The 27,458-nt window shown below is 37.7% G+C and overlaps 2 protein-coding genes across 4 annotated transcripts in view; one reads left to right on the top strand and one right to left on the bottom strand.

Moving 5' to 3' along the window:
* LOC139761378 (uncharacterized) overlaps positions 1-14,968 on the top strand; it is a 38,049-nt gene extending 23,081 nt beyond the window's left edge. For 2 of the 3 annotated variants that reach the window (XM_071685497.1, XM_071685496.1), the window contains exons 3-5: positions 221-404; positions 2,334-2,413; positions 4,009-6,327. In XM_071685497.1, coding sequence (XP_071541598.1) covers positions 221-404; positions 2,334-2,413; positions 4,009-4,635 — 891 coding nt within the window. In that variant the 3' untranslated portion in view covers positions 4,636-6,327. Of the gene's footprint in view, positions 1-220; positions 405-2,333; positions 2,414-4,008; positions 6,328-14,636 lie in introns of those variants that run through there. The other variant, XM_071685499.1, reaches the window with a different exon arrangement.
* Positions 14,969-24,143: 9,175 nt separating this feature from the next.
* Positions 24,144-26,219, bottom strand: LOC139761379 (uncharacterized). Its single transcript, XM_071685500.1, has 2 exons — positions 26,080-26,219; positions 24,144-25,837 (listed from the first exon to the last, which is right to left on the bottom strand). The coding sequence occupies exon 2, from the start codon at positions 25,834-25,836 to the stop codon at positions 24,376-24,378; it is 1,461 nt and encodes a 486-aa protein (XP_071541601.1). The 5' UTR covers position 25,837; positions 26,080-26,219; the 3' UTR covers positions 24,144-24,375.
* Between the last annotated feature and the right edge of the window lie 1,239 nt (positions 26,220-27,458).

Raw genomic sequence — 27,458 nt, 5'->3', positions numbered from 1 at the left:
CATGTTTCACTTCATGTGCTGGGCATAGGATAAAGATGTATGAGACTGATGTTGCAGAGACTGTATATATATCTGATCCACCTCATTAGATAGGGAATGAAGCAGTGATGATAGATGAATATAGATAGATAGACATTGCCATTTGGTTTAGTATGACTTTAATACTTAATTTTCCTGTGGATAGTAATGTATTACTATCAGTAATACGTGTTTATTTCAGACAGTTAAGACAGAACCATTAGACTATCCTGGTGAGATGGTGTGGACAGAGGGTCATGGCACCATCAACAGTGATGCCTTAGATGATGCTCAAGGACTGTTGCCCCTCGCTGCGATACCTGGAACATTAGAAGGTGTAGCTGCTGCTATTGTTGCCTCCCCCAACCTACCCATTATGGAGTTTGGTGAGTGTGGCAGTCATTGCCACTGGTATCATAATGTCTCTTTCAATCCTTAGTTGATCTCCATTGATTGAGTGTGAAAATTCCTCCATTTTTTAATTTCTGATTACTTGAAATATGATGAGTTTTAATGTTTGATTTATTTTGTGCTGGATTGTGGTTGGAACCTTAAATTACCCCAATGTATTTTCATTTTTGTAGTCACACAGTTGTTATTCAGCTCCATCTGCGAATGGTTTGATTGGGAGTGAGAGTTCACCCTGGGGAGAAACTGTATCATTAACAGTAAATGCAAAGTTTAGTTTTGTTGATAATCTCACTTCTAAGTAGTCCATCATTTCTGTGCTCCAGCATAGGGTTCCAGCTTGGAGCTGCAGGATCCCCATAAAAGTTGTGCTGGGGCTATGTAGTGATTATGATAATGATGTAATGATAATTTTTTCATCCTTGCTTGCTGTTTACTGCATAGCATGTTAGCACAAGGAACAGATGAAGGAACTTATTTGCTAATATTGTGTTTTGCTGTCATGTTTAATGCATTACCACCAGGGCTTCCTATTCACTGCCAAGCCGCATACACTTTTCTTTGACTTCCCCTGACCTCTTCATATTTCTTAGTTCAGCCCATCAATAGTATATCACCCCTTGTATACCACATCACTCCAGTTTGCATTGTCCTGTGTATGTCTCACAGTCCCTTGCATGTTTAGGCCATGATCACTCAAAGGATCTCTTAACTCCCTCCTACCATCTCCATTTCATTTTCTTATTGTCCTTTTCTCCTTCTTCTGACATATAAAAGATCATCTTAATCATCTTGTCCTCCTTTGGCCTGTCCATTTGTCCATGCCATCTCAGCACACCTGTTCAACTCCCTCAACTGTGCTCTTCTTATAACCATACCACTTGCAATATCATATCTTATGTGATAAACCCTTCTCGCACCACAAATTGCCCTTAACCATTTATTTCCAATGCATCCAACTTTTTTTTTTTTTTTTTTTTTTTTTTTTTTTTTTTTTTTTTTGTGGCCCATGCTTCGGCTCACAGTCAAACACCACTTGGACCACTGTACCATCAAATATACCAATCTTTGCCCTCACTTACAGTGATCTCTGTTTCCACATACTCCTCAGTGTACCTCGGACCTTGGACCCCTCTCGCCCTTATTACTTACTTCAGCTTCCATAGTTCCATCTGCTGCCATGTCTTCTCTTAGATATCAAAAGTATTCCACTTCCTCCAGGTTCTCTCCATTCAAACTCTCACTCTTGGTGTGTGTACTTTCATATTTATCTATTGTTTTACAAAAGGAACACAATACTAACTCAAGAGCCTTACCAAGTTATGTAAGCTTAAACCAGCCTTAAAATGATCACTATAGAGGGAAAAATAGTTCTGTTAAAAGCAATGAAACCTTTGATATGACTGTTGACTTTGGTAAGTCTTTCTGCTTTGGCCGTAACGTTAGAAATTTCCTAGATTTTTTGGTAGGTCAGGCTTATGACAGTTTAATGTAAACTCAGATAAGGTTTGTTTTTGGTGTCATGAGCAAAAGTGAGAAATTTTGCATTGGAACACTAGACACTGATTGTCCATAGCCTGTTAGAATGGATTACTTGGTGGTGGTAAAATTACTTCACTAGTACAATTTGGGGGATTTCATTGTAACTTGTGGCCTTGCCATTTCTTAGCATGCAAGTTGAGGCTTACAGACCATCCAACTCTTTAATGCTGTGACACAGATATATGCAAGCCAAGTTATTTTGTCCTGAACTGTTTAACTTGGTGTTATTAATGTAAATTTCTACTTTTTAGCTAATTAGTGTCTTGTTGAAAATGACCATTTTGCAATGGATGTTACAAAACATTGATACTTAAACTACAAATTATGCTGAACTTATGTTTCTCATAATTTTTGAAAACTTACAGGTGAAGACAGTCGAAATGATGATGGAAGTCGAGGAGACATGTCCACAGCATCAGATGACGTCAATGCCAATACCACTGGGGTAAGTACAGCAAGTTCTTAAGTAAGTGAACTTTTGTGTTGGGATCAGGAAAATGTTGCATAACCTGAGCAGCTTCAGAATAGTAATGTAGTTATTGATGGATTTTCCAGAGAAGACCATATTGCTTCTCAGTTACATTTATGATTAAAAGAAATGACTTTTGGATCTTTTAGGGTATGGCAACTTTGTCTTGATCCTCAATTTCAGTAACTTTTTCCTAATTTGTTCATTTAGATATTTGAGTTTAAATTCATCATGAAAGAAGAGATGTTAGATTTCATATTTTTAGATAGTGTATACTGCTAAACTTACTTCCCTAAATTGAAAGGATGTGTGGTTTTGTCAGTTGGTCATTGGATATGAAAAATTAGGGTGATAATTCTCTAAAGATAAGCAGTACCTATGATAGCATTCTTTGTTATGAAAGAATGGCTGTCATTATTTTAGCATGTTGTTGGCTGTGGCTTGGCATTAGTTAGAGATTTCATTTTGCATTGTGAATTCCCTCAACAGTGGAAAATGAATTTTACCAAACTTGCCAAGAAAAATAAAGTTTAATAACTATATTTTACAGTACATACGTAGAAGTAACTGCTCCCGTTTTTAACTTTGATATTTCTGACTTTAAATTGTTGTCATTAGAAGATCTGTAAAGAAGTGAAGATATCTTCAAGTAGAGTGAAGCAATTATGAAGAATTTTGAAATATGAAATGTTGATTGATTGTGCTTTAAGCTATTGATTTTTACATCTTAGTGATTATGATTATTTATATTAGATCCTGTTAAGTTTCAGAATTAGTATCTATTTGTTTATTCCTCACTTTTAAAAAGCCCATTACTGTTGAATTGTTTTAGGTTGGGCCTGTGTGTCTGCTTCTTTGTTGTGTTTGTTGGTGTTATTGATGACCTTCTTTTGATAATAAGTTTTACTTTATAGTGCACTGGACTCAGAGTACTCATGGGTGGATGGGGAGGGTAGTGCCCTTGCAAATTACATGATCTTGCTTATATGGACTTGTATATATGTCCATTAAAGATGAATTTGAATATGTAATGGTAGGGAGTTTTGTGTTTTAAGTATTATTGAAATTCAAGGGAATTTTATAGTATTGAAGTCTGAGATACAAAACCTCTTTTGGGTTGATAGGTTTTGCTCCTACTGGTAGCACATGATGCACCTAGTGGAGATCCCAGTATAGTCCCCCATTGTAATGGGAGAAATATGAAGAGTACGAGTCCTCTTGTTGCATCATACTACAGAGTAAGTGAATTTGAAAGTTGGCGATAAAATCACACTTACAGTGCTGTGATTTAGTCTGGGACTCACACCAGGACTTTTCTAGAATGGATGTATCCAGACTGACATCCCAGACCCATTGTGTGTGAGGAATATTTTTTGGTGTATCTTGGCCTCTGAGGAGATAGTTAGTGGTAGTGGGACTCAATTTAAGGTGCTCAGGGGAGGGTATTGTAGGTAGCTACCACAACAAAACAGAAATGAAGAATGCAGACAGACACCTTTTCAACTGAGATCTTTCTCTCTTGTCATTTACCTCAGCAAAGTTGTGGTATCACCTACCATTCTCTCTACCAGGGTGCCTGGGTGCAGGGTAGACTAGCCCAGGGTTGTGTCGGAGACATTGGGGCTGTGCATCCTTCCAGTCTGGATCATCCAGCATTGCCGCAGCCACCACCACCACCACTACCTCCTCCTCCCCCTCCTACTCTGCCAGTTCCCCAGCACCACCAACTGCAGGAGCAGCAACCATACTCAGCAACTCAGCCTGGTATCCTTGGGTATCCTGGTATTGCTGTTCCATTGAGCCTTCCAAGTTCTACCACAGTCACCGCTGCCACACAGGGGACCAATGTAGGAGCTACCTCACCACCATCATCAACAGTGTCGACAAACCTCTCTACAACTATAACATCTTGTAGTAATAACAACAATGTGCACAAGTGCCAACATTGCCCATTTGTTACCTCAAATCCGTATACATTTACACGTCACTTGCGGATTCATCTTGGCACCAAGGAGTTTCGCTGCCGTGTTTGTGCCTTTGCTTCTTCACGCAAAGACTCACTTATTCGCCACTTTCGCATGAAACATTTAACAGGAGAAATGTCAATGTATCATGATTTAGACTCACGAGACATTGAAGAACTGGCACTAATTAGGGGTATCCCTGATGGAATCCAGCGATTGCCTCTTAAATTTTAGGCATTACTGGCAGTCTGTATAATGATAATAACTTCCATGTCTCCAAGGGTTCTGAACACCTTTTTAGGTGCCCTATTTAGAGGTTATGTGTCATGTAGTGGGCATCCAGAAACAAAGATCCTTGAAGTTGGTTCATGAAGAACCTGCTGTTATATATTTCATGCTTTATTCTCAGGTATCTTATGTAGAATCAAATTGAATCAAAGTTAGAAACTTTCATAGGACATTCTAATGAAGATTCCCTAAGAGTTTACAAATCATAAGTCACTAAAATTTGATTTAGTGGAACCTCAAGAAGATATAATGTGAATGGAAACCTTTAATAAGGTATAGTTTTGATGTTTGGGAATTATGATTTATCTAAGGTGGTAACATGCTGTAAGATCTCTGAACATTCAGGATGAAATAGACTGATATAAGTTTGGAGGTTGAGCAATAAATTTAACCAGAAAACAAACCGTGACTGTTCTTGTGCATATTGTCGTTGTTCATGTTTTTTTATTTGATATATTGTTTGTTTTTAGATTCACAAAGTCAGAATTGTTGTACCACATTAGTCTTACAAGCACACACTTCAGTTCCTATTATTTTACTACATCCTAAGGAGATTAAGATTAATTTTATGTGTTTACCCAGTGATTATGTAGTGTAAGTTAAATGTACCATTTGTACTGTCTGTGGTTACTGTGATAAATATGGTAGCTCTTTACAGTGTATTTGGTATTAAAGGAAGGAATGCTCATTATGGGGTCAGCATTGTGTGAAGTTTTAGATGGCCATTTGTGCAGTGTCAGAGATTTCTGCTGATTGGCTGAGCTTGTAGAAAAATCTTGAGTTTTATTGATGTTAGTGGGCAGTATCATATTTTTCTATTTTTAATTTCCCAACATCCATCCATTTCATTATTAAATATATGAATGTCAGTTGTATTAGTGGAGACTGTTACCTATAAATCCATGAACTTAATGGGACCAAATATTCTCCGTCTGTATATCCATCCTATCACTTCTAGATTTTGGTATGTTAGAATTTGCAGTTAAAAAGAAGAGTTTCATCACAGGGCTGATTTATGATCTAGTAAGTTTTTATGTTATTTCTATTCAATAGCTTAATGTAATATTTTTCAGAATGATAGATTGAAATTTCTTTATTTTTTTTATCATTTGGACTATTTTGTATTTATTACTACCTGGTACTTAGTTGCTAGTCTGTGAAGATACAGCCTGTGGTTTTAGAGTAGAGATGAGTATAGAACATATGATGACCATGACCTTTTACACACTTACAACTGAAGAGTCTGAGGATAGATTACTCAAATATTATATAAACTTATAAATTTATGAATTTAGAAAATTTTTTCTTTGCAGCCTCAGACTTTTCTCATAGTTGTTTGCTTGTAAGTAATTATATGTTTTCTATCACTGGCATGTTTTATGACAAAGCACTATGCTGGATTATGTGTAGGGAGCAAAGGTAATCATTTTGAGGAGATGATTTGATATATGATTTCTGGAATTCCATGTTAATAGTATACAAACCTCTGTGAGGAGATCGTAATTATTATAGCATTTTGAAATATTTTTGTACTGTCAAGAGGAAAGTAATTAATAATTTTATAAAGTATTGTAAATATAAGATTGTGGTTTATAAATGCATTAGAAATCAATACAGTACAATCTGTACCTTTGAAAAGGGTTTTATTAAAGGACCTTTTATTCATGGAAAATGTTTATTTAACAATTCATTGGGTATATTTGCATTTATTATGACCTTATTCTCCTTTATCATTTTTCACTCATGACAATACTGTGTATAGAAGCATTTATATGTCATTTGAGATGTATTTAGATTCAATGGTTCATAGATTGAAAATTCAAATTAGTAGATAATGAATCTAAGTCAGTGGCTGAAATCATTTGTACAAAATGAGTTCATTTTTTTGAAGCTTCTCTTTTAAACATCTTGCTCCAAGATGATACAGCATTTGGATGTTGAGATCGATGCATTACATACAACAGCTGGAGACTGAACGTGAGTGAATGAAGCCATTTTATTTTTCTATTTCTGGTGCTACTTTGTTCGTACAGGAAATGGAGAATGTATGTGGAGGAGAGAAAGAAAGTTGGAGAAAAAATCATTGGTCATATCCATTCCATTGACCATTGTTTTGCTTTGGTTATATTCACCAATAGGCTTTTAAGCCTTACTCCTCAGTGATTTATTACTTATCTGCTTGTGTAACCTCACCTGGTAGGACCACCCTCATTCTTTTCACATATTAAGAGCAGTGCATTATTACCAAGTAATTGTGGAGTCAAAACCAGAATGGATTCTTTTTTCAGTGTTTTATGTAGTAGTGTTTGGTCTTATGCCAACTTACAAAAATTTTCTGTAAGCATAGTGCTTTTTATAATTTTTATGAAGGTGAATTCTATAGAAATATTTAAACTTAGAGGACCAAAAAAGTAAAATTTTCAGGTGAGTGCAGCATATGTTATTTCCTCTATCCTCAACCCACACATGGGACCAGTCAGTAGTCATATGGGTATGTTGGTAGAATAAAGTGGTTCATTATTTGTGAGTGAGTTACATCAGAATAAGTAAATTTTATGGATAAGATGGAAGAATAGAATGAGTGTTTCAGGATCATTTCAGTAGAGGAAAGGGGAGGAATTGATAAGATGGCAGTTTATGGAGGTTCAGCAGGAACTACATAGCTCAATCTGTTTGTTACAGATGAATAGATTTTCTTAGTAATTCTGTCATATTCTGATTTTCTTTTTTATGGTTTCATTAGATTCAGATCTTAATTTTTAGTGTGCAATGTCTTTTGAAAATTTTGAACTTATGATTTATATTTCTACTTTCAACCCACAGATTTTGAACTTGTTTTCACTTTTCGTAAGTTATATCATCAGAACATGTGTTCAGTTTATAATGAATGTGCTGGTTCGGTTTTCTGTTCCTAATGCTACTTTGATGAGGCACAACGAGGCAAGGATGTTTTAAAAAGAAAACTGTACCATTCAATTTCTGTTTTCTTACAGTCATTAGACTTATCATATTGTATTTTCATTCATATCATTTGTGGAAAATCTTGTGCCTTTCACTTTGTCTTATAATCTACAGACTTTTCACATTGCATTTCAAACCTAGTTCTGTATTTTGGCAGAAATTTTAATGTGGCACTGAAAGAACTGGAGATGATCGTCATTACTTAGGTTAGGCTAGTTTTTTGTTTTCAAACTAATGCTGAATTCATTATGTGATGAAACAACAGGAAAGGTTCAGATCACTGAAGTCTGTTTTAGACTGTTCTCAAATCAACATTCCTAGGATTTTGAAATCAACATAGAAGCTCCCTGGTGCCTAAGGTCAGCCAAAGCTGGAACCACACTGCAGTATATGTTCGACCTCCAGATCAGCATAAATTGGAAGATCAGATCATCAGAAGTGAAAAGTAGATTGACTAAAACATGTGATAGATTCCCCTTTAACTGGAATTTAAAATGATATTTATGGGACGTCCTTAGCACAATAGATTACGGACCACATTAACAGGAATAGGAGAGTCAGTGTGCTTGGAGCTCCAAATTAATATGAATTTGAATTTGCCTTAAGTATGATTTAGAGCCACACTAACATAGAATGGGGACATGTATTAGTAAGAAATTTGAGCCATAAATCAGCCTAAGTTGAGCTTGAACTTAAAAGAAATTAAGAGCCCAGAGTAGCAGAATGTTCATAGGTGTCATATTTATATGATCACATGATGTGAACTGGAGAGATTACTAGACTCATCTACATGTGGTTATGCTACAAGTGAAAAACTACCTTCATTGAGGTTGTATCATTGGATTGCAATTTTGTTAGAGAACTTCTCACCATAGATCAGTCCATCCTTTCCCTGCTTCTGATTGCAGGGCAGCCTTGAAGCTGCAGGAACTCTTGAAAAAGGGGTCCTTGGGGGTTATATAATTGTAATAACATATGTGGAATCTTACAACAGCATAACTGAAATTACTGAGCACAAACATAACAGTGGGAGGACATTGCAAGTTTGCACAGTTGAATATTAGAATCCTTTTATCATATGGTGAAGAACCACTTCTGCATTAGTTGGGGGGGGCTCTTCATTATAGACTGGTACTCTTAAGCAATATAGAGAAGTTACTGTTCAGCTAATTGCTTTCTCATGTTCTGTAAGGAATATAAACTAGGGTTAGAAAATAGGAAAGTGTATGACAGCAGGGCTAGAAAATATATATTTTTAGATCTGTAAGAAAAATGCTGTTTCTTTATTTATTTATTATTGAGAGCATTGTGTCACTTTTAGAAAGAAATACCAAGGCTGCTTCTTGTTTTTTAAGCATGTCAAGAGCATTAAAGATAAAATAGCTTTCAGATCTTGCTCCAGGCATTGCACTAATTGCACAGTCAAGAAGCCCAACTTCGGATGCTTTTTCCTAAGGAGCATGCCAAGAGGAAGCATAACCAAGACACTCCTATTAAAAGGGGACAGACTTTGTGTAATTGCCATTAACTGGCTGATTTGGCAGGTTTCCACCTGTACCCATGTGATCAAAAAGTACGAAGCTGTTTGGCACGATAACAAATAAGATTGTCATTTAACTTTTTGCTGGTTGTAAAGTTTGATACAATTATGTGATTAACTATCATTCTGTCTTAATATATATATTAGGGCTTAGAAAGTGTTTGGATTGGTCTGGGATGTTACAATGTCTGCAGCTCTTCAACACTGACTAGCAAAATGCAATGCAGTCATATAAGTAAAAGGATGATTCTGGGAAACTGTGGGAGAAATATGTATGGCAGTTCCTGCATTGGTACTTGAACCAGCTAGGATGGCAAGTCTTTGACTTATAAAATCATCCAGAGTTTCAGTAAATATATGAGGGCTTATAACCACATTACATTTATCATTTCTTTTGAAGACTTTTTGCAAACAGTCTCAAAACTAGTGTTCCCAAGCCCCCATCATTAAGGTCTGAGTAATCAGTAAGATGGAATATGGTAGCACAATTGGCACAAGTATTTTTACCACGTAGGGTTCACTCTCAGAACTTTCTGAGGCTGATGAGCTTGTCAACTTTGGTCTTGCTGGTAATATTTCACTGCCAGTCAGGCTTATTTTCTTCGGTGCATTTAGAAAGGCTTAGGGGGGTGTTGGACTCTGTTGTTGGCAGCACCTGTTACCTTCACTTAGCCAGGGTGGCTATCAAAAACATCAGTGATGAGGCAGGAACATCGCAGTCACTAAAACAATTTGCTTTAGCATCCTCATGGGCTTTAAAGCAGTAGCTAATGCTGCTGATTTTTTTTTTTTTTTCTAGAATGAACAGATTAGGTTTTGAGAATGCTTTCTTGTTTTTGAGAAGAGAAACTGCCATTAGAGAAGTCTTTCAATCCTTTTAGTAGTTTCAACACTTTCCTGTCAGTTAAATATGCTACAGTGTATCATTGACATTGCTATTTGGTAAGTAATTCATCTGAAGGGGTACAGGAAGGTGACCCCCTTGTCCTTCCTCTGTTCTCCCAAGTAGACATCTTGTCTAATGAGCTGATTATTTGGTTCTTTGATGATACCTTGGCAAGGAATGCAAAGACCCTGTGTCCTGACCTTGCTCCTTTGAAACAGCTCAGGATATTGTGGAATCTCATCACAGCACCTGGACACCACAGATCAACAACAGACATGCAACTCTACATTGCTTAATTAACACAATGGCTCCCCCAAAACTTAAGCCTGTGTGTCCACAGAATTCTTTGATCACCCACTTTTTCCAACACAAATCCAGCCTGCACCCTCACATCACCTAAAATGGGCAAACACTCCCACTCAACAAAACACCAGCTGTCCTGGGCATCACGAGACATACACTTGGAATTCACACCTCTTGCCACAAACATCAACATTCAAGCAATAAAAAAATTAAGTGCCATAAGAACATTAATTGGTACTAAACATGGAGATGAAAAAGAAACTCATAGTATCCTCTACAAATGATTCACCTGCTCCCCCTTAAATTATGGCTCGTCTTGCTTAGTCATTATCCCTATAAAAAGCAAATATAACAGAACTGCAATCCATGTAAAACTGAGCTTTCAGAATAGCCACTGACTATTCTAGCAACCATAAACACTAAATACGTACACAGTGAAACAAAATTCCTCTTAATCCAATCCCAGTTCTACATGCTTAGCACTCGGTACTTTGTCGCAGCACTAGACCCCTCCCATCCAAACCATTCCTTAAGTAACTATCAACCCCCATGTAGAAACAAAAAGCTTACCCTTGCTTCACACTTTAACACCTTATATTCACAGATCCTCTCCACCCCTCTGCCAACAAATACAACACTGACAAAATACAATATGTGTAGAAGTTTTGTAAATGTGTCAGAACAATGTACCAAAAGTCTGGGCATAAGGCCACTGTCAAGTGAAGTGCTACTGCATGTTTTATAGTGTATTTGACCAACCCAGAAAAACTGATTACTGATTGTTATTATGTTTTATTGCATTTAATGAATGTTTTCTTGTTATAATCATATATCATTTTCTCATATCTGCAATATTACAAAAGTTTGTAGAATTACCAGCTTCACCAGTCAAATGCATCTTTTTCATTGTCAGTGTCAGGTGGGTGCTGGCAAGACTGATTCCACTTATTCCAGAAACCAAAGACACATTATTGTCAAATAATTCAGAATCATCTGCTTGGTCCTCTAAATGTAGCAAAAAGCCATTTAATTTCCTTCCTAGAAAACTCACAAGAATGTGCTGTCATTGGCATGGTGAGGATGACTGACCATAGGGAGAAACTATCATGTCCAGCCAACTTGGCAACTGCCCAGGCTTGGCAGGCATCCTTGAAACAGAGTTGCAAAATTTGGTGTGTAAGTTTACATGTAAAGGAATCACTTTCTTTGTATAAATGCCCATCTATAGGAGTGTAGGGTTTAATTATTTATGATGTCTATGAATTCTTTGACATCTGTAATATATGATTCGTCAAAACTTTTCTGTCTTGAAGTATATATATCAGACAAGGGTCAGAATATGTTTGTGATATGAAAGATTATCATCATATTGGTGGTTAGAGAGAGGAGTAAGTGAAGGGTCATCGATCCCAATCCTGGCCATACCCTGTGTTATTGCATTGAATTATTACTTTGTTATAGATTTCAGTAACATTTAGGTTCTTAATGTTTTCTTCAGTTATTTTGCATTTACTGTATGTGTTCTCAATAAGCTGTGACTATTGCTTTGTGTATCTGTCTGTCTTTCTGTGTGTACTTGCTTTTATCTTATTTTACCTACAAGTGCAGGTAAAATAAGTATGCAGTATGCATACAACATTTTTTAAATTTTATATGCTGTCAGCATGTGCAGTTTGCGTGTTTGACTTGTATCCTTCATGCACCCTACCCAGACATTTTTCCGACGTAACTTTCTAATAAGTTTTGTGTTGTGCTTCTAGATTTTTGACTTAGTTACAATGAGCTTTATAGAAAGAGAGTTATTCCACTCAGCTGTTGTTGGTTATCTTTTTCAAAAGGCCTGGACAAACTTTGCCTCCAGTTTTCATAAGGCCTAAACAAACTTTTTCTCCACTTCCAGTTTAAAAGGCCTTGACAAACTTCACCCAGTTTTCATAAGGACTGAACAAACTTTTTCTCCACTTCCAGTTTTCAAAAGGCCAGGCCAAACTTCTCCACCTCCAGTTGAAATTGTTGCTGAATCAGATAATTCAGGGGCTGATATTGACAAACATATTACCTCTTGACAGTTATGTAATTTTGTTTTTATTCAACAAGACTTGTTTTTGTCTTGAAGTATATTCATCAAGCCAGAATATAGAATGTATTTGAATTATATTTGATGGTGACTTTATGAAAGTATGAAAGATTATTACCATATCTGTGGTTGGAGAGGGGAGAAATTGGAACATGATTGATTACCTAGGCATACCTTGTACTAAATTGTCATGTTGTCTTAACCAGTTTTCATTAAAATTACTCCTCCTTTTTCTGAATTTGTCTGTTGTTCATTATTCAAATTTTAAGATTCTCACTAAGATCAATAAGACTTGTGTTCTCATTGTTTCCCTCTGCAGTTGTTAGACATTTGCTTTAGCTGTTCACAATAAGCAATATTTTTTCAGATCTGCATTTTGTCTGTCTTTCTGTCTGTGTGCAGTTGTTTCTTTTAACCTAAAACTGTAGTATTGAGCCTCCTTGATGCACTGGTTAGCATCATTGACCATGAGACAAAAAGTTACCTGCCTAAAGTTGGGCCCACTTGTCTGGCTTTGGATTCAGTTATTTGTATATATTTCTAATTAGTTATGTTAGTCTACTTCCTTCTTTTTGTCTTTGTGACTCATCATTACCTTTTAGTTTTCCCACTTCCTTTCATCCTCATTTATAGTTGTTAGGGAGTTATTTGCTCCAAAGTTTGTCCTGCAAGTCTTCCCAGTAAGTTTCATCACTGTTTATCAGTCCATCATCTCTCATCTTCAGATTTTTTTCTAGTTCCTGTGTGGTTATGTTTTGTGTCAACCTCCAATAAGTAGACAAATGCTAATTTTGTGTAATACTTATCAAATTTAAGACAGTCTTTAATACCATCTTTTTATGCATTCAGTTTTGAATTGTGATCTACTCTATTCCTCTTACTACAGCACTTGACATTTATTTACAAGACAGTTTTTGATCCTTTATATTAATGTTTGACATGATTTTCTTCTATTTTTTAATATCCTTTTGGGTATATATGCTTTGTCATCAGCATGAGGTATTGCTTCCCTTGTCCCTAATTTTTTTTTTTTTTTTATATCCATCTATTTCTATCATCTTACTTAAAGTGTTTTCAGTTATCAGAATTTTTGCAATATGATATGCTCATTTTCAGTTTGGCTATCTGTCTGTCCATTTCATTGTATTTTGCTGGGTTTGTTAGAAATTTAATGGTCATTGTTAATTTCTCAGAGGTAATCGTTCAGTATTTTGCTCACGTCTTCATCATACAGTTCTCATTTGTACTTACAATAATCTTGGTTTGTGGGTTATTCAGGTTGATTTGTTTACATTTTACAAACCTGTTGGCTGTTGTTTACATGTATATGGCACCTTCATTTTGCTGGCATACCACAAGTGTTCAAATCAGCATTCACATGGAGAGAAAAATGGAGAGAGTATCTACCTATGAGCACCTATGATGAGGCTCTGCCATGACGGCACAGTTTGCACTAACTGAATTGGTTGAATTGTTGAATATTCTATGAATCTCATATTGTTAATTGTTAGCCATGGAAATGGAATGAATGCTAAAAGAAAAAGATTATTTAACAAGGAAGACTCGTGGTGAAGGTGATTTGCTAGCCCTGCTATCTTGGCAAAACTCTCATCATATTCAGGTACTCATAAGTAGTTAGGTACTATCTAGAGCTCATATGTTTACAGGAAGCTTAAGAGTATTTTTTAAGAATATGGAAGATTGCATGGTTAGCTGCAATGATAATTGGCATGAAGAATGATGTTAAATTGAAACATTTGATCAGTAACACCTCTGATTACATGTGACTTCACATTTGGAAATATATGGTTTACTGTCTAGAGAAATCCGTAGATAAGCCAGTTTATCAAAAAGAAAACAAAAAAAGGCAGATTTAATATTAATTTGTACTGCAAATATCTTGATGTCTAAGGGAATCAACTTAATGTGATATGAAATTCCTTGCTACTTCCTTGAAGTACAGTTTTTATCTTTTGTGTAATTTAGATGTTTTTTACTGGAATCTTAAGGATGAGATCTAAGGCATGAAGCTTTATTTTATAATTTTATACTTTTGAACACATTTCTAGGAATTGTGTTTATGGGTATAACCTATTATAATTAGCTTTTGTATATATTTTCTCCTTAGCAGCATTATTCTATATGTGTTTTGATATGTTTCTATGACCTTCCCATTTCAGGAGCTGGAGGATGGAGATGAGGAAAACACAACTGCTGGATCTCCAGGCAAGTTCCGTGGTGGACGAAAAGCATGCTGCTTTTGTGGGAAGACATTTTGTGACAATTATACTCTGCGACGGCACATGGTAACGCATCTCTCACGGGAACGGCAATTTGAGTGCCCCATGTGCAGTGCAGCATATTCACGCAAAGATCACCTCATGGCTCACATACGAAGGAAACATCCTATATCAGATGATGTAGAAAAGTTAGATATCAGTACAGGGCAAGCGAGCTAAGTCAACTGTATTGTAAAAAAAAAAAAAGTCCCTTAAGTTCTTTCATAAGTGTACGAGTAGACAGCTAATTTAGAGTAATAGTGATTATATAAACTCATATGTGTATGAATGCACTTCCTTTGCCATTCCAAACTCTTCAGGAGCACACCGCTGTGGTGCTGCGTGGTGGTTCGTAGTCATTATATTATTGCCACACTATTTTGATATGTATATTTGAGGATTTGTTGAATTGTTTTTACAATGATGATTCCAGCTTTAGTTGTAAAATTGAATTACCGTAATTGATTACCTTGTAAAATTTTACATGTTAGACTTATCTAGGATTTTTTTTTACCAAATCTTAATATATAAAAAATGCTATTATATAGAAGGATTCTTTTTGAATGTATTCTTGAAGAATTCTGTCTCTGAATCCTTGTAATGCGATATGAATGATAGCATTGCAGGATATGTTTCATCCTAAGGATGATGACCTCTTATGACCAATATGGATTTTGTCACAGTGAGATGACATGACACATTTAGTGTTGTGTGTTTTTCACAGAATTTGTGGGTTTTTTAATGCTGGATTTCCAGTGCAGGTTGTGGGTCTGATGTAGATGAGTCTGTCATGTAACCTCTTGAGCCCAATGAGTTGCTCATTGGAGGAGTAGTGTTGTAGAGACCATTGTGAGTTGCAAGGACAGCTTACAGGAGAACCTATTGTGATAGCTTGCTTGGGTTGCATAAAACATGTGCTCCAGAATCCACCTCTTTTACTTATCTGTTTACACTGAATTTGAGCCTAAACTATAGACTTTCACATGGTTGGTACTGAAAGGAATAACATGTTTACCTAAACCAAATCTATTGAAGTGTAGCTCTTTAATCATGGCCATTTTTCTTTTCTTCAGCAAGTGAAATTGTAATTTGGAGGTACACACTATAGTCAGCATTTTAATTCCTCAGACTTATATAGCGATCAGTTCCTCTGTGAGTTAATTGCAAAGTAAATGAAAAAAGATGGTAATGTGTAACATCAGCATAGGTTTAGTTTAGGCTCATAATTGAAATGTGTATCATGTTACATTATTCTGTATCCTCAGTCAGTCTCTCGTGCATTCCCCTTTTCTAGCCTTTGTCATCCTTTTGGATGACATGACTGAAGTTGGCATTTAATTTTTCTCTGATTACGGATCTTTTTCTTTATCAGTTTACATCCAATACTGCATCAAGCACACCAGAATGCTTATGGGAATTCAGAATAGCTAATATTCTCTTCCAAGCTGTCATTGAGTCATCATTCAGTGTACGGAATCATTAATTGGATTTGGAACAGAACCAATGCTTAGCGTATTGAAAACATAGGTATGTAATGCTGTGATGACATTGGCCTGAATTGCCCCAGGAAGCTGTTGGCATATGTGTGCTTGTACATGCCACTCAAGGTATGTTTCCAGTCATATTTCTGTGTCTGTCTGTGCCTTCAAAGACTTAATTGTGATACATGACAAATGTATCCTTGTATATGCACAGCTTGGCAATACCTGAGCTTCAGATTACATTGTGTGGACACAATCTCCATTGCCTTGCATAGGCCTAGTATGCCAAGTTTCTAGGTACCTGGGGTAAATTTCTAAAGCCTCATTATATTTCTATTTTCTACAAGTAAAATTTACACAAACATGTCGCTTGAAACTTTGAACTTGATTCTTTCAAAAGATATTTTTCACTTTTGAACCTTACTGCACAGTTGATGCCATAATAGGGTGCTTATTCTAAGGTTAATGGAAAAAAAACTTGTGAATTCTCTGCAGTTAGCAGATTAAATATTTGGATGGATGGCTGCTGGCAGATTTGGTTAAACAGATCCCAAAATTCAAAGCTGGAGTATTAACAAATCACCACAGAACCAGCATCATGCTTTAAAGTAGTAAGGAGGACTGATTCTCCATTAATAGTTGTTGTCTGGTATTCTCTCACTTTAGATCTCATTAATTTGTGGTACAAGTTGTCAAATTTGATCATTTAATGTTGAGAAATTGTTGTTGAACTTTGGGATTTGTGGGTCAAAGTTTCATCATTACCTTGATTGTCCTACATCCTGTCACCCAGGTTTTTATCTATATGGGATTGGATCACCAGATCCAAATTACATTTAATACATGGTTAATTAATTATGCGGTGTTTTTGCTTGATTTTTATGGTGTGTTCATTCTTAAACCACTATGAATTTTGAAGAACTACAAAACAATTTAAAGATCGAAAAGCCTGATGAAGATGATGTACTTGGACAAAGTAAACCCCTGTTGCTTGAGGTACTGATGTACAACCTCTTTGCCAAGAATTCAGCTGTCCTGGGTCAGGATGAGCCAATAGCAGTGAGAGTCATTCTTCTTACTATTCCTTCTCAGGGAGTTTAACATTATCACCAAATGAGTTTTGGGAGATCCCATATTCTGCTAATGCAAATGCTGTTTCCTGTGGGGTGAGGTGGCACTGGGAATGGATGAAGGCAAGCAGGTATGAATATTTACATGTATGTATGTATATGTCTGTGTATGTGTATATTTGTGTGTATGTACGTCTATGGATACATATGTGTATATGAGTGGATGGGTCATTCTCTGTATGTTTCCTGGCACTACCTCGCTGACACGGGAAAGGGTAATCAATTATAGTAAATGAATAGTAAATAAATATATATTTATATTTTTATTGGCTGTGATGAATAAAGGTTCAAGAAATATGGCCTTCAGTTGGAAAAGAGAAGGGTGGAACTCAGTGCCATTGGGCCATACTGCCCTCTAAGCTCAAAAAGATATTTTCCTATGTGATTTGTATACTGATAATTGTTTGCTGTAAGAGAAAAAAAAGATAGGAAGAGACATCCATCAAAATGATCCAAAGAGCATCTTTGCTTTATTTATGCTTTCTGCTTGTTTGGAAGTGTCAGTTCATCTCAAGTGTGAATGTTGCTGCTGCTGCTATCTTCATGATCATTGGTGTATGAAAATAAAATGATATAGACATAATTGTTTGAAACTACAGTGTAAATATTATGTCACCTGGTAATACAGTCCATGGAAAGTTTTGGATGGTATATTAGATTGTATGACAAACGTTTGATGCAACAAATCATTCCTATCAGTCAGACTTGAAGTTAGTGTGAAGTGGATCAATGTACCATATTATTCAAATCTCCATGTATGAGTTTTGTTATCTTGATTCTTCATTTCTTGTTTAAACTGTTACAGGTATTAGGAAAGAGTTTGTGTGTGAGCATGTGTGTATGCAATGGTAGGGGATGTTAGAGGTGTGAAGAGGAAGTGAGAGTTTTATGTCATGCAAGGTAGCAGCATCAAGGAAGGAAGTTTTTTGCAGCATAATAGGAACCATGTCTATAGTCTTTGACCAGAGTTTAGTTTATTGTTCATAATTTTCTCATTATTTGTACAAGTTTTATGTCCAGAATCTGCTGTTGTCTGGAGAGCTCATGAAGGCGTACTTTAAAAAGACATTAAATTTTAGTATAATATATAATCTAACACTGTGTTACATTTCCAGTTTCAAAGGCAACATGAAGAGCCATTCTCCCACACAATGCCTTTAAAACTTCTCAGATAAAGATGAAGATTTGTGATTTTACATACTTTTCATACTTTATCTTATATTATCAGTCACATACCAAACTCTTGTGTTAGCTGATATCAAGACACTTTTGCATTGATTATCTTGCACTAGGGTAACCCAGTCTTGGATGCCCAGGAAATTAGACTAAACTCCTTGGCCAACTCCCATTTTTTTTTTTTTTTTTTTTTTTTTTTTTTTGTGTTGCTAAATATGCAGTAGCTTGAATTATCACTGGAATAATAATGAATATTTGGGTAAACTGGGAATGTAGATAATCTTTGTATTGGTGTGCAATGCTCATATCCGGAAGCAGCCAGTATGGTACAGTACAATTTAGTTCTGACTTCGTTCAGGAAGCCATATTTTGTGACAGATATGATGATGACTGCCTCAGGGAGTTTATTGGAGCAGTTAGGGTGTACGTATTATATGAATATACAGACTTTTATCTATTTATCCACATATATCTTGCAGCCATCTATGCCTCACAAAAAACTTGTAGTACCATTATTATTTTGGATGTTATTATAGCGTTTCTCTAGAGGTGCTAAAAGTTTTCAAACAGATGTTAGGAAGTTTTCATGTGTCTATGAGCATTCAAAATAATCCCCCTACCCTTGTTGACTGTTTACCCCTCTCTGTTCAGCATCATAGAAAAATTTAATGTATGTTTAATACATTGAACAATAATATGATAATGATTTTTGTATTTCATGAGATGTGATTTCACATAATTCGTAGAGAGGAGGAAGTCTAACTATCTCATAGAGAGGAGGAAGTTTAACTATCTCCCATTATGGCTAGTAATCTCTTATCATGTCACTCTTTTAGGTTAAAATGGTTGTTCATTTAATCTTTATTTAAATGTAATCAAAGTGTATCCAGTGTGTGTGTGTGAGTGATTTGTTACAGTGTTTTCAGCCCTCCATGATAATCTCTTGTTATTACCTTCATCATATGCTGATTCCATTAGCATGTCATGGTGCTCTAATGCCTAAACTGAACCTTAACAGGTGGAAGAAATTTTTGATAGTTTCCGTTGTAGAACTGTATAGTTTGAAGAGGTCTCGTACTTTCAGATAAAAAAGTAAAGGTAACGTTCATTTTAGCGCCTCATACATTTTAAGGTGACATCATCCAGATGGAGAGGATTCCTCTTAATCGGGAGACTGACACTTAAAGTAACTGGTTTTGTGACCCTTTTGAAGTAAGGTGGGTGACATTAGGTCAAGGTCATAATGTTTTTAGGGTGTCTAGCTTACTGATGCGTGAGAGGATGAAGGGACCAGCTCATTCACGCTTAGGGTCACATAAGTCCAAGATTTTGATTTTATGAAGTAATCAGTTGGATGATATGCCCATAGTCAACTTCAGAATTGTGTCAGTTTTGCTTATAGGCTTAAAGCAGTGAACCAGAGCATTATGTGCAGCATTTGAATGATGAATAATGAAAATATATTAGAATCCTTTTCGATATATTGTATTTGGATTTAATGCTCAGGAATATTACTTGTCAGAATTATTCCTGTTTTGAAATCCTGATCGCCCCTATTATAACTTTATAAGGTCAGTTCACTGTTGTCACTATATTGTGTTCTTTGCACTCTCTTGTGGTTTGCGTGTGGCTTGCCATCAAATTTTTTTTTTCCCCTGGGTTGTATGGTGGTAGAGTGACAAGCTTTGTATCACCTTCAACGCCATCTTAGTACTGGGTTCTAAAGTGACAGTGACTGATGTGCAGTGCACACCACAGCCTGTAACACACTGTCACCCCTCCTTTGGCAGGGGATTAATTACAGTTTCTGATTTCAGCTTGTCTGTACTATGGTGCCCTTTTATAGTTGTAAATGATCATGTCAAATACAGAGACTGTTGATTATGTGGAACGATAGCCATAATATTCTGTTTTATCTTTTTACATTTGATACGTTTAACTCTTTCAGGGTATTAGGCTGGGTAACCTTCCCACCCAGGTCTTGGGGTCCATTAGTGCCAAATGTGTTTATAAGTGTATATATTTTTTTTTAGAAAATGCATTCTAAACAAAATAACAATACCTTTTTTTTATGTTACCAAAATGACTGAGAAGTTGATTTAGTTTGTTTAAAATAAGTATTTGTGAAAGTCAGTATTTCTGTATGAATTCATGCTGTGGAAAATTGAATAATATTTTTTTTTTCGTTTGCATACGTAGAAATTTAAGAATTCTGTTAGTGACGTGTATGAATGCTAGCTATGGGCAATGAAGCCAATATTAAAAAATGCATACAGTACTTAATACATGAAATATGTATGAGAACCCGAAGTTAATCATGGTAAATGTGTGTGAAAATGCAGACAGAGAGAGAGAGTTTCTCTGTCATCAGATCCAAATCTAACACCTGATCTATTGAATATCTCTTTCACTTTACCCTGAACCATGAGGCAACACCAGAACCTTTAAACACCATTGTTGTGACATCCTGAACTAAAGAGCTGTGTTACACTGTGATGGTAACGTAACATCCTGATCAGGGGAGCAACACAGGGCTTCTTGAACAATTAACTCTCTGATATAACTACATAATGTGGCCTTTATGTTCAAAACCGCTGTTCTGTATTACAACCAGTAATCATTGTGGTAATTTTGCTGTGAATCACCTTTTCTGTATTAGGACCACTATGCATCATGGTGAGCAAAACCATGAATCATGGATATTACCCCTAAACATCACAGTAAACACCCATGAATCATTGGTCCATATTAGAGCTACTGAACATCGTATTGAACTGACCCATGAATCAAAGATAGCAGGACCACTAAACATCATGATGACTAAAACCATGAATCTCTGAACCATATTAGGACCACTAAATATTATGATGAATAGAACCATGAATTACTGGTCCTTATTAGGACCACTAAACATCAGTTCCTTCTCGGAACCATTGATCCACATCATGATTGCTGAATGTCATTATCACAGTAATGAGAATTTTCAAGTTACCTCCTGAATCCGTGTGTTCCATGAGAAGGCTAACATTCACAAAATATGTAAAAGAATAGTGATGGGCTTTGTATTGATAATTGAAAGGGAAGGGTAGTTTCTGATAATTAAGCAGTGTATATTAGGCATTTCATTTATATTAATAGATATTACCCTATAAATGTTAATTTTTTATGAATGTTGAAATATGTTTTTGGTAAGGGTATGCATTTTTTCAAAGGTATTTTGCCTTATTTTCAGCCACATGGTAGTGTTGTGATACAGTTTGGGTCATGGAACTTTTGTACAGATGTTATTTTTTCTTAGTAGAAGATAAAGGGCCTTTATCTTTGTATTCATTGTTTTTTTTTTTTTCTAGCGGGTTTGGGATGTTAATATCATAGTGTGATTCAAATAAACACAAGAAATTACTGTGGAGAGGGTGAAACGCTGTGTGTAAATAGAAGTTAGGCTGATTTGTGCCTCACAGCCTGACAAGTGTGATGTCTCGGGGCAGACCCATTGGGGACCAACATCTCTGTGCCTGCTTATGCAACCGATACAGTCATTGTCGTCCAGTCTTTCTATGTGTTGATGCTTATTTGTTAGTATATCAATGGATACATGCATGGGGATGATTCTACTTGTGCCAACCTGCCCTCTTGTGGGAGAAGTGTATATGATGATACACCAATCAAAGTACCAAAAAATTATGTGTTGTTTCATCTAATCTTTTAAAAAGAGTCTCATAAGTGAGAAGTTATCTAGCATATTCGTCAAACATTTTAGAATGACAAATTGTTGACTTTAATACTACCGGCAATGGCTGATTCGGTCTCTTACTTTTTTCCTCTGGTCCTCCCTTGGTCTTGTACTCAATGATGTATATTTCTTTTGACGTATTTATGAATTGTACAGAAGGTGTACTACAATGCATCACCCTGTATTTATGAGTTGTACAGAAGTGTATTTCATATACCTTTTATGAAGGGTGACTCAGATTAGTTGTGTTTTCCTTGTTATGAAATACAGTATGTATATGATTGTGGCCTAATTCAGATTTCAGTACTTTGCATTCTTTTGTACTGTCTAGCCTCCATTCTTTGTAGTATAAGCTTTCTATGTAATAAAAGTTTCAACAGAGGAAGATTAATTCAGTACTGGTTTGTTTTCCTTCCAGTAAACCTGGTGAAATTAATTGCCATCAACAAGTTAAGGTAGCAGGGACTCTCTTGAGTAAATGATTTAATGATATAACACTTGGACCCCTTTGTCGGGGCTCCGACAGCTCCAAGGCTTAGTTACTTTTGGTAACAAATAATGAACTCCCTTGGAGTGAGAAGTTCTTTGAGAAGATGGTACTTTCATCCATTTATATGGTACAACCTTGCCAAAGATGACTTTTCAATCCCAGAGTAACTTTATGCAGGCAGAGTCTAGTAACTAGTGTAGCAACTGTAGAAGCAGAGTTCATAAACAGTTCCAATGTGAAAAAGCATTGAGAATCATAAAGAAGAAGAAAAAAAAAGCTGGAAGAAAGGGAAACTGTAAGATGGGGTATCTTATCTGCATATGGTGGAAGAAAGAATAATGCTTGGTGCATAAGCCAAATGCATTGCTTTTAGGAAAGACATTTCTTCTATGCAGGGGCAAAATACGAGAAAGGAAAGCCAATGCCTTGCAACTGCCAAAGGAAGTATCACTGGAAAAATTGTAAATGGAACTGAGCAGAATATGAATTTGTACATCAGTATTCACCCACACCTTGAAGCATGCCACATGTTGTTATGAACAGGATATAAATACACATCAACAGATTCTCCACTATTCTCACCTTAACCAGATGTTAACCAAAAATATGATTTTTTATGTCAGAATATACACACTAAATTATTAAGTTAAATGGGTAGGAGTTATGGCTCACTCTTCATAACCATATTTTGACACTTCCTTGTGTATTTCTCATGGTTCCATGATCACCAGAGACAGCTCTTGCTCATTGTAAGTTTAAAAGGCATTTCTTCTATGCTAAATGAGTTGGCTCAGGATTAGTTAGCACTTCCAAACAGGTTTGCTTTGCTTTCCCCTGGACAAAATTCAAGATTGTTTGCAGTACAAGATTCCAAGCCTATGTTGTTGATTATACGTTACATTTTTTGCTCTGTAATCTGGAAAAGTTTATTTAGTAAAGCTAGAGTTCCATAGAGTACAGCTAATGTTAGTCAAAGTGTTTCTGATGCATTGATAATTCCCCTATAGTTGAAGTTTAAACAACCATCGGCTTGGTAGACCAGAAAGGCAACATGCTGTTGGAGTCCTGTGTTCATGTTCAGTCGATGGTTAACCTTTATGTTGTCTTGTATAGCTTTCCAAAGAGAGAAGGTGGTCATTGAAAGTTGGAACAAGAAAAGTCAACATGCCACTGGACTGTGACTGATGTAAGAAAAGCTTGAGAACATGTTGGGAAATTGCTTTACAGTCTTTATTCTAGTATATGTGACAGCGATGGGGACATATGTTTCCGAGTATTAAGATGGAACAGTGAACAGCTTCATCCACAATGCATTTATTGACTGCTGGACCAAGTTCCATCAAAAAGGGGAAATAAGAACAACCAGCCTTGGACACAGCAGGTTCATGTCAGTTAGTAGCTCCACAGCCTGATGAGGTGTACAAGCAGTTGGCCTCTTGATATCGCCATCTTTAAGGGTCATTACCGTTTTCTTGACCTTCCATTTCTTGCTGCGAGTGTCATAAACTCGCTCACTGACAGTGACAGGTTGACAGTCATTAACCTAAATGCTTAAATGTTGACAGTCACATTTTCCCAAAGGTAAGGAAGCTCCTCGACCCATCGCCACCCCATCTCCATTTAAAGACCATCATTCACACTCGTATTTCCTAATGCACTTGCCACTGGGCAACCTTAAGCTGCACGGCTTCCTGCAGGGATGTAGGGGTACGTATATCGAAATCTTCATATTATTCTTCTCATCATCGATTAAGATTGGGGCTGGCTCATCAGCCTCGTACACAAGGGGAGGATATCCGCCCAGGGTGTCTTCAGGTAGGCTCCGCTTGGGGTGGATGGAAGGTTTTGGACTGGAGCGGACATACCTGTTGTTGGAGACACCCTTGTATCCGCTCCGCACATTTGGGGGGTCTGGGTTGATTGGGGGTGGCATCCCACTGCCGGGCCTCGGGTTTTGATTACGCACGTTCACGTGACTGGGTCCGATGGGGACGCCCAGGTATCCAATCCGCACATTGGGGGGGTCTGGGTTGATTGGGGGTGGCATCCCTCTGCCGGGCCTCGGGTTTTGATTACGCAAGTTCACGTGACTGGGTCCGATGGGGATGCCTGGGTATCCAATCCGCACATTGGGGGGGTCTGGGTTGATTGGGGGTGGCATCCCACTGCCAGGCCTCGGGTTTCGATTACGCAGATACATCATGTAATCGGGTTCAATGGGGACGCCCTGGTATCCAATCCGCACATTTGGGGGGTCCGGGTCAATCGGGGGTGGCATCCCACTGCCAGGCTTTGGGTTTTGATTACGCACGTTTATCATGCGACTGGGTCCGATGGGGATGCTCTGGTATGCAATCCGCACATTTGGGGGGTCTGGGTTGATTGGGGGCGGCATCCCACTGCCAGGCCTTGGGTTTCGATTACGCACGTTCATTGTGCGACTGGGATCGATGGGGGCGCCCTTGTATCCAATCCGCACATTTGGGGGATCTGGGTTAATCGGGGGCGGCATCCCACTGCCAGGCTTTGGGTTTTGATTACGCACATTTATCATGCGACTGGGTCCGATGGGGATGCCCTGGTATCCAATCCGCACATTCAGGGGGTCTGGGTTGATTGGGGGCGGCATCCCACTGCCAGGCTTCGGGTTTCGATTACGCAGATACATCATGTAATCGGGTTCGATGGTGACGCGCTGGTATCCAATTCGCACATTTGGGGGGTCCGGGTCAATCGGGGGTGGCATCCCACTGCCAGGCCTTGGGTTTTGATTACGCACATTTATCATGTGACTGGGTCTGATGGGGATGCCCTGGTATGCAATCCGCACATTTGGGGGGTCTGGGTCAATTGGGGGCGGCATCCCACTGCCGGGCTTTGGGTTTTGATTTCGCACGTCCATCTTGACGTAGTATGGTTCATCAATGGGGACAACATCTTGGCGCTTGACCCTACCCAGGCTCAAGGCAGGAGAAGGAAGCAAGACCTGAAGGGATCCTGAATGGGTGTTGACCTCCTCCGGGGTCACAAGACACCACCAGCTGGCTGCCACCATCAACACCCACGTCCACCAGCCCTTGGCACACCACATCCTACAGACAGATGGAAAATATTAACGTCAAATAAACTGTTTTCTGGTATCGGAACAAGAGCAGTGGAACAGCAACATGGACGGGTTAAAACAATGACTTAAAACTGCTATTAAAAAAAATAATTGATTCTCGAGAACGGCTTCCTTCTTAATTCATTCTGAGACTTACAAATGACTTTTATGGTTGTGCCTGAATGAGGCAGTTAAGGCAGAAGACAGTCGGAATGGAAAAAGGGAACTCACCTGTGTGTTCTCCCCCGCCCTTGGATGCTAGAAGGAAACAAAGTTTGTCAAGAGATGTGGGATTGTTGCACAGAGCCAAGTGAGGAGGATGATGGTGGGAGGGTTTGGGGTGTGTATCTGTACTAGGGAGGAACACTGTGGTACAGTCAGTCTGGCCAGAACCACACCACAGAGACGACTGGGCTGTCAACCACCGCCGACATTTAACCCAACCCCGGCCAGCGCCTCGTCCAAGGACGACCTACCCTACCCAGCCACGGAGTGGGGGGGCAGAGGGGAGACATCCATGTTTATTCTTACCCCACGACCTGGTCTGTTGTTTTCATCTGGTGAGTTCCTTGCGTATAAATAATTAGGGATGTGTAAGATTGGGAAAGAGTGCTGCTTCCCCCATCTGTGATTGCCTCCAACCCTGCAATTCAGGTATGGAAGCTGGCATACGTGTATGGATGCATTTGGGTATGGGTGGAAGAAAGGGGAAAATCGTTGACAGTAAGGAGAAATAGTGTAAGGGACAAGAGAGAGCCTTGAGAGACACCGCTGTTGATGGAGAAAGGGGACGGGGATTGGGGAGGAGGCTAATCCATCAAAGGCCACGGAGACAGATCAGCCAGAGAGGACACTAGATATGATGGAGTGAAATGAGGGATTAAATTGTAAATGAAAAAGGGAAATGGAATGCCCAAGATTAGTGCATCTATTGACTGAAAAAAAAGGTACTGATATGAAACTTTGTTACATATGTATATAATTTTCCACAATAACAAATGAACGAGTGGTAGGACTTGTAAATTGCCTATCACAAAATAGAATCATCTTAGGAAGTAGGATTTGTGGACATCACACATCAGAATTATCCTTGAAAATAGGTTTTGCAGATTGTATATACTATAGCCTTGCGATGTAGGATCAGATATCTAAAGTGTTCATAACCTAGCATCACAGTGTGGCGTCTTCACTATCAAAGATTGAACTAGGCTGTGGTTCTGGCCTTCTGAAAGACCTAAAACTTTAATTAGGCTGTGGTTCTGGCCTTCTGAAAGACCTAAAACTTTAATTAGGCTGTGGTTCTGGCCTTCTGAAAGACCTAAAACTTTAATTAGGCTGTGGTTCAGACCTTCTAAAAGACCTAAAACTTTAAAACTAGGCTGTGGTTCTGGCCTTCTGAAACACCTAAAACTTTAAAACTAGGCTGTGGTTCTGGCCATTTGAAAGACCCAAAACTTTAAAACTAGGCTGTGGTTCTGGCCTTCTGAAAGCACCTAAAACTTTAAAACTAGGCTGTGGTTCTGGCCTTCTGAAGCACCTAAAACTTTAAAACTAGGCTGTGGTTCTGGCCTTCTGAAGCACCTAAAGCTTTAAAACTAAGCTGTGGTTCT

This window comes from Panulirus ornatus, chromosome 40, assembly GCF_036320965.1.
Source record: "Panulirus ornatus isolate Po-2019 chromosome 40, ASM3632096v1, whole genome shotgun sequence".
NCBI classification, from domain to species: domain Eukaryota; kingdom Metazoa; phylum Arthropoda; class Malacostraca; order Decapoda; family Palinuridae; genus Panulirus; species Panulirus ornatus.
Note: the sequence above shows the minus strand (reverse complement) of the source record. Positions and strands in the feature narration are given on the sequence as shown.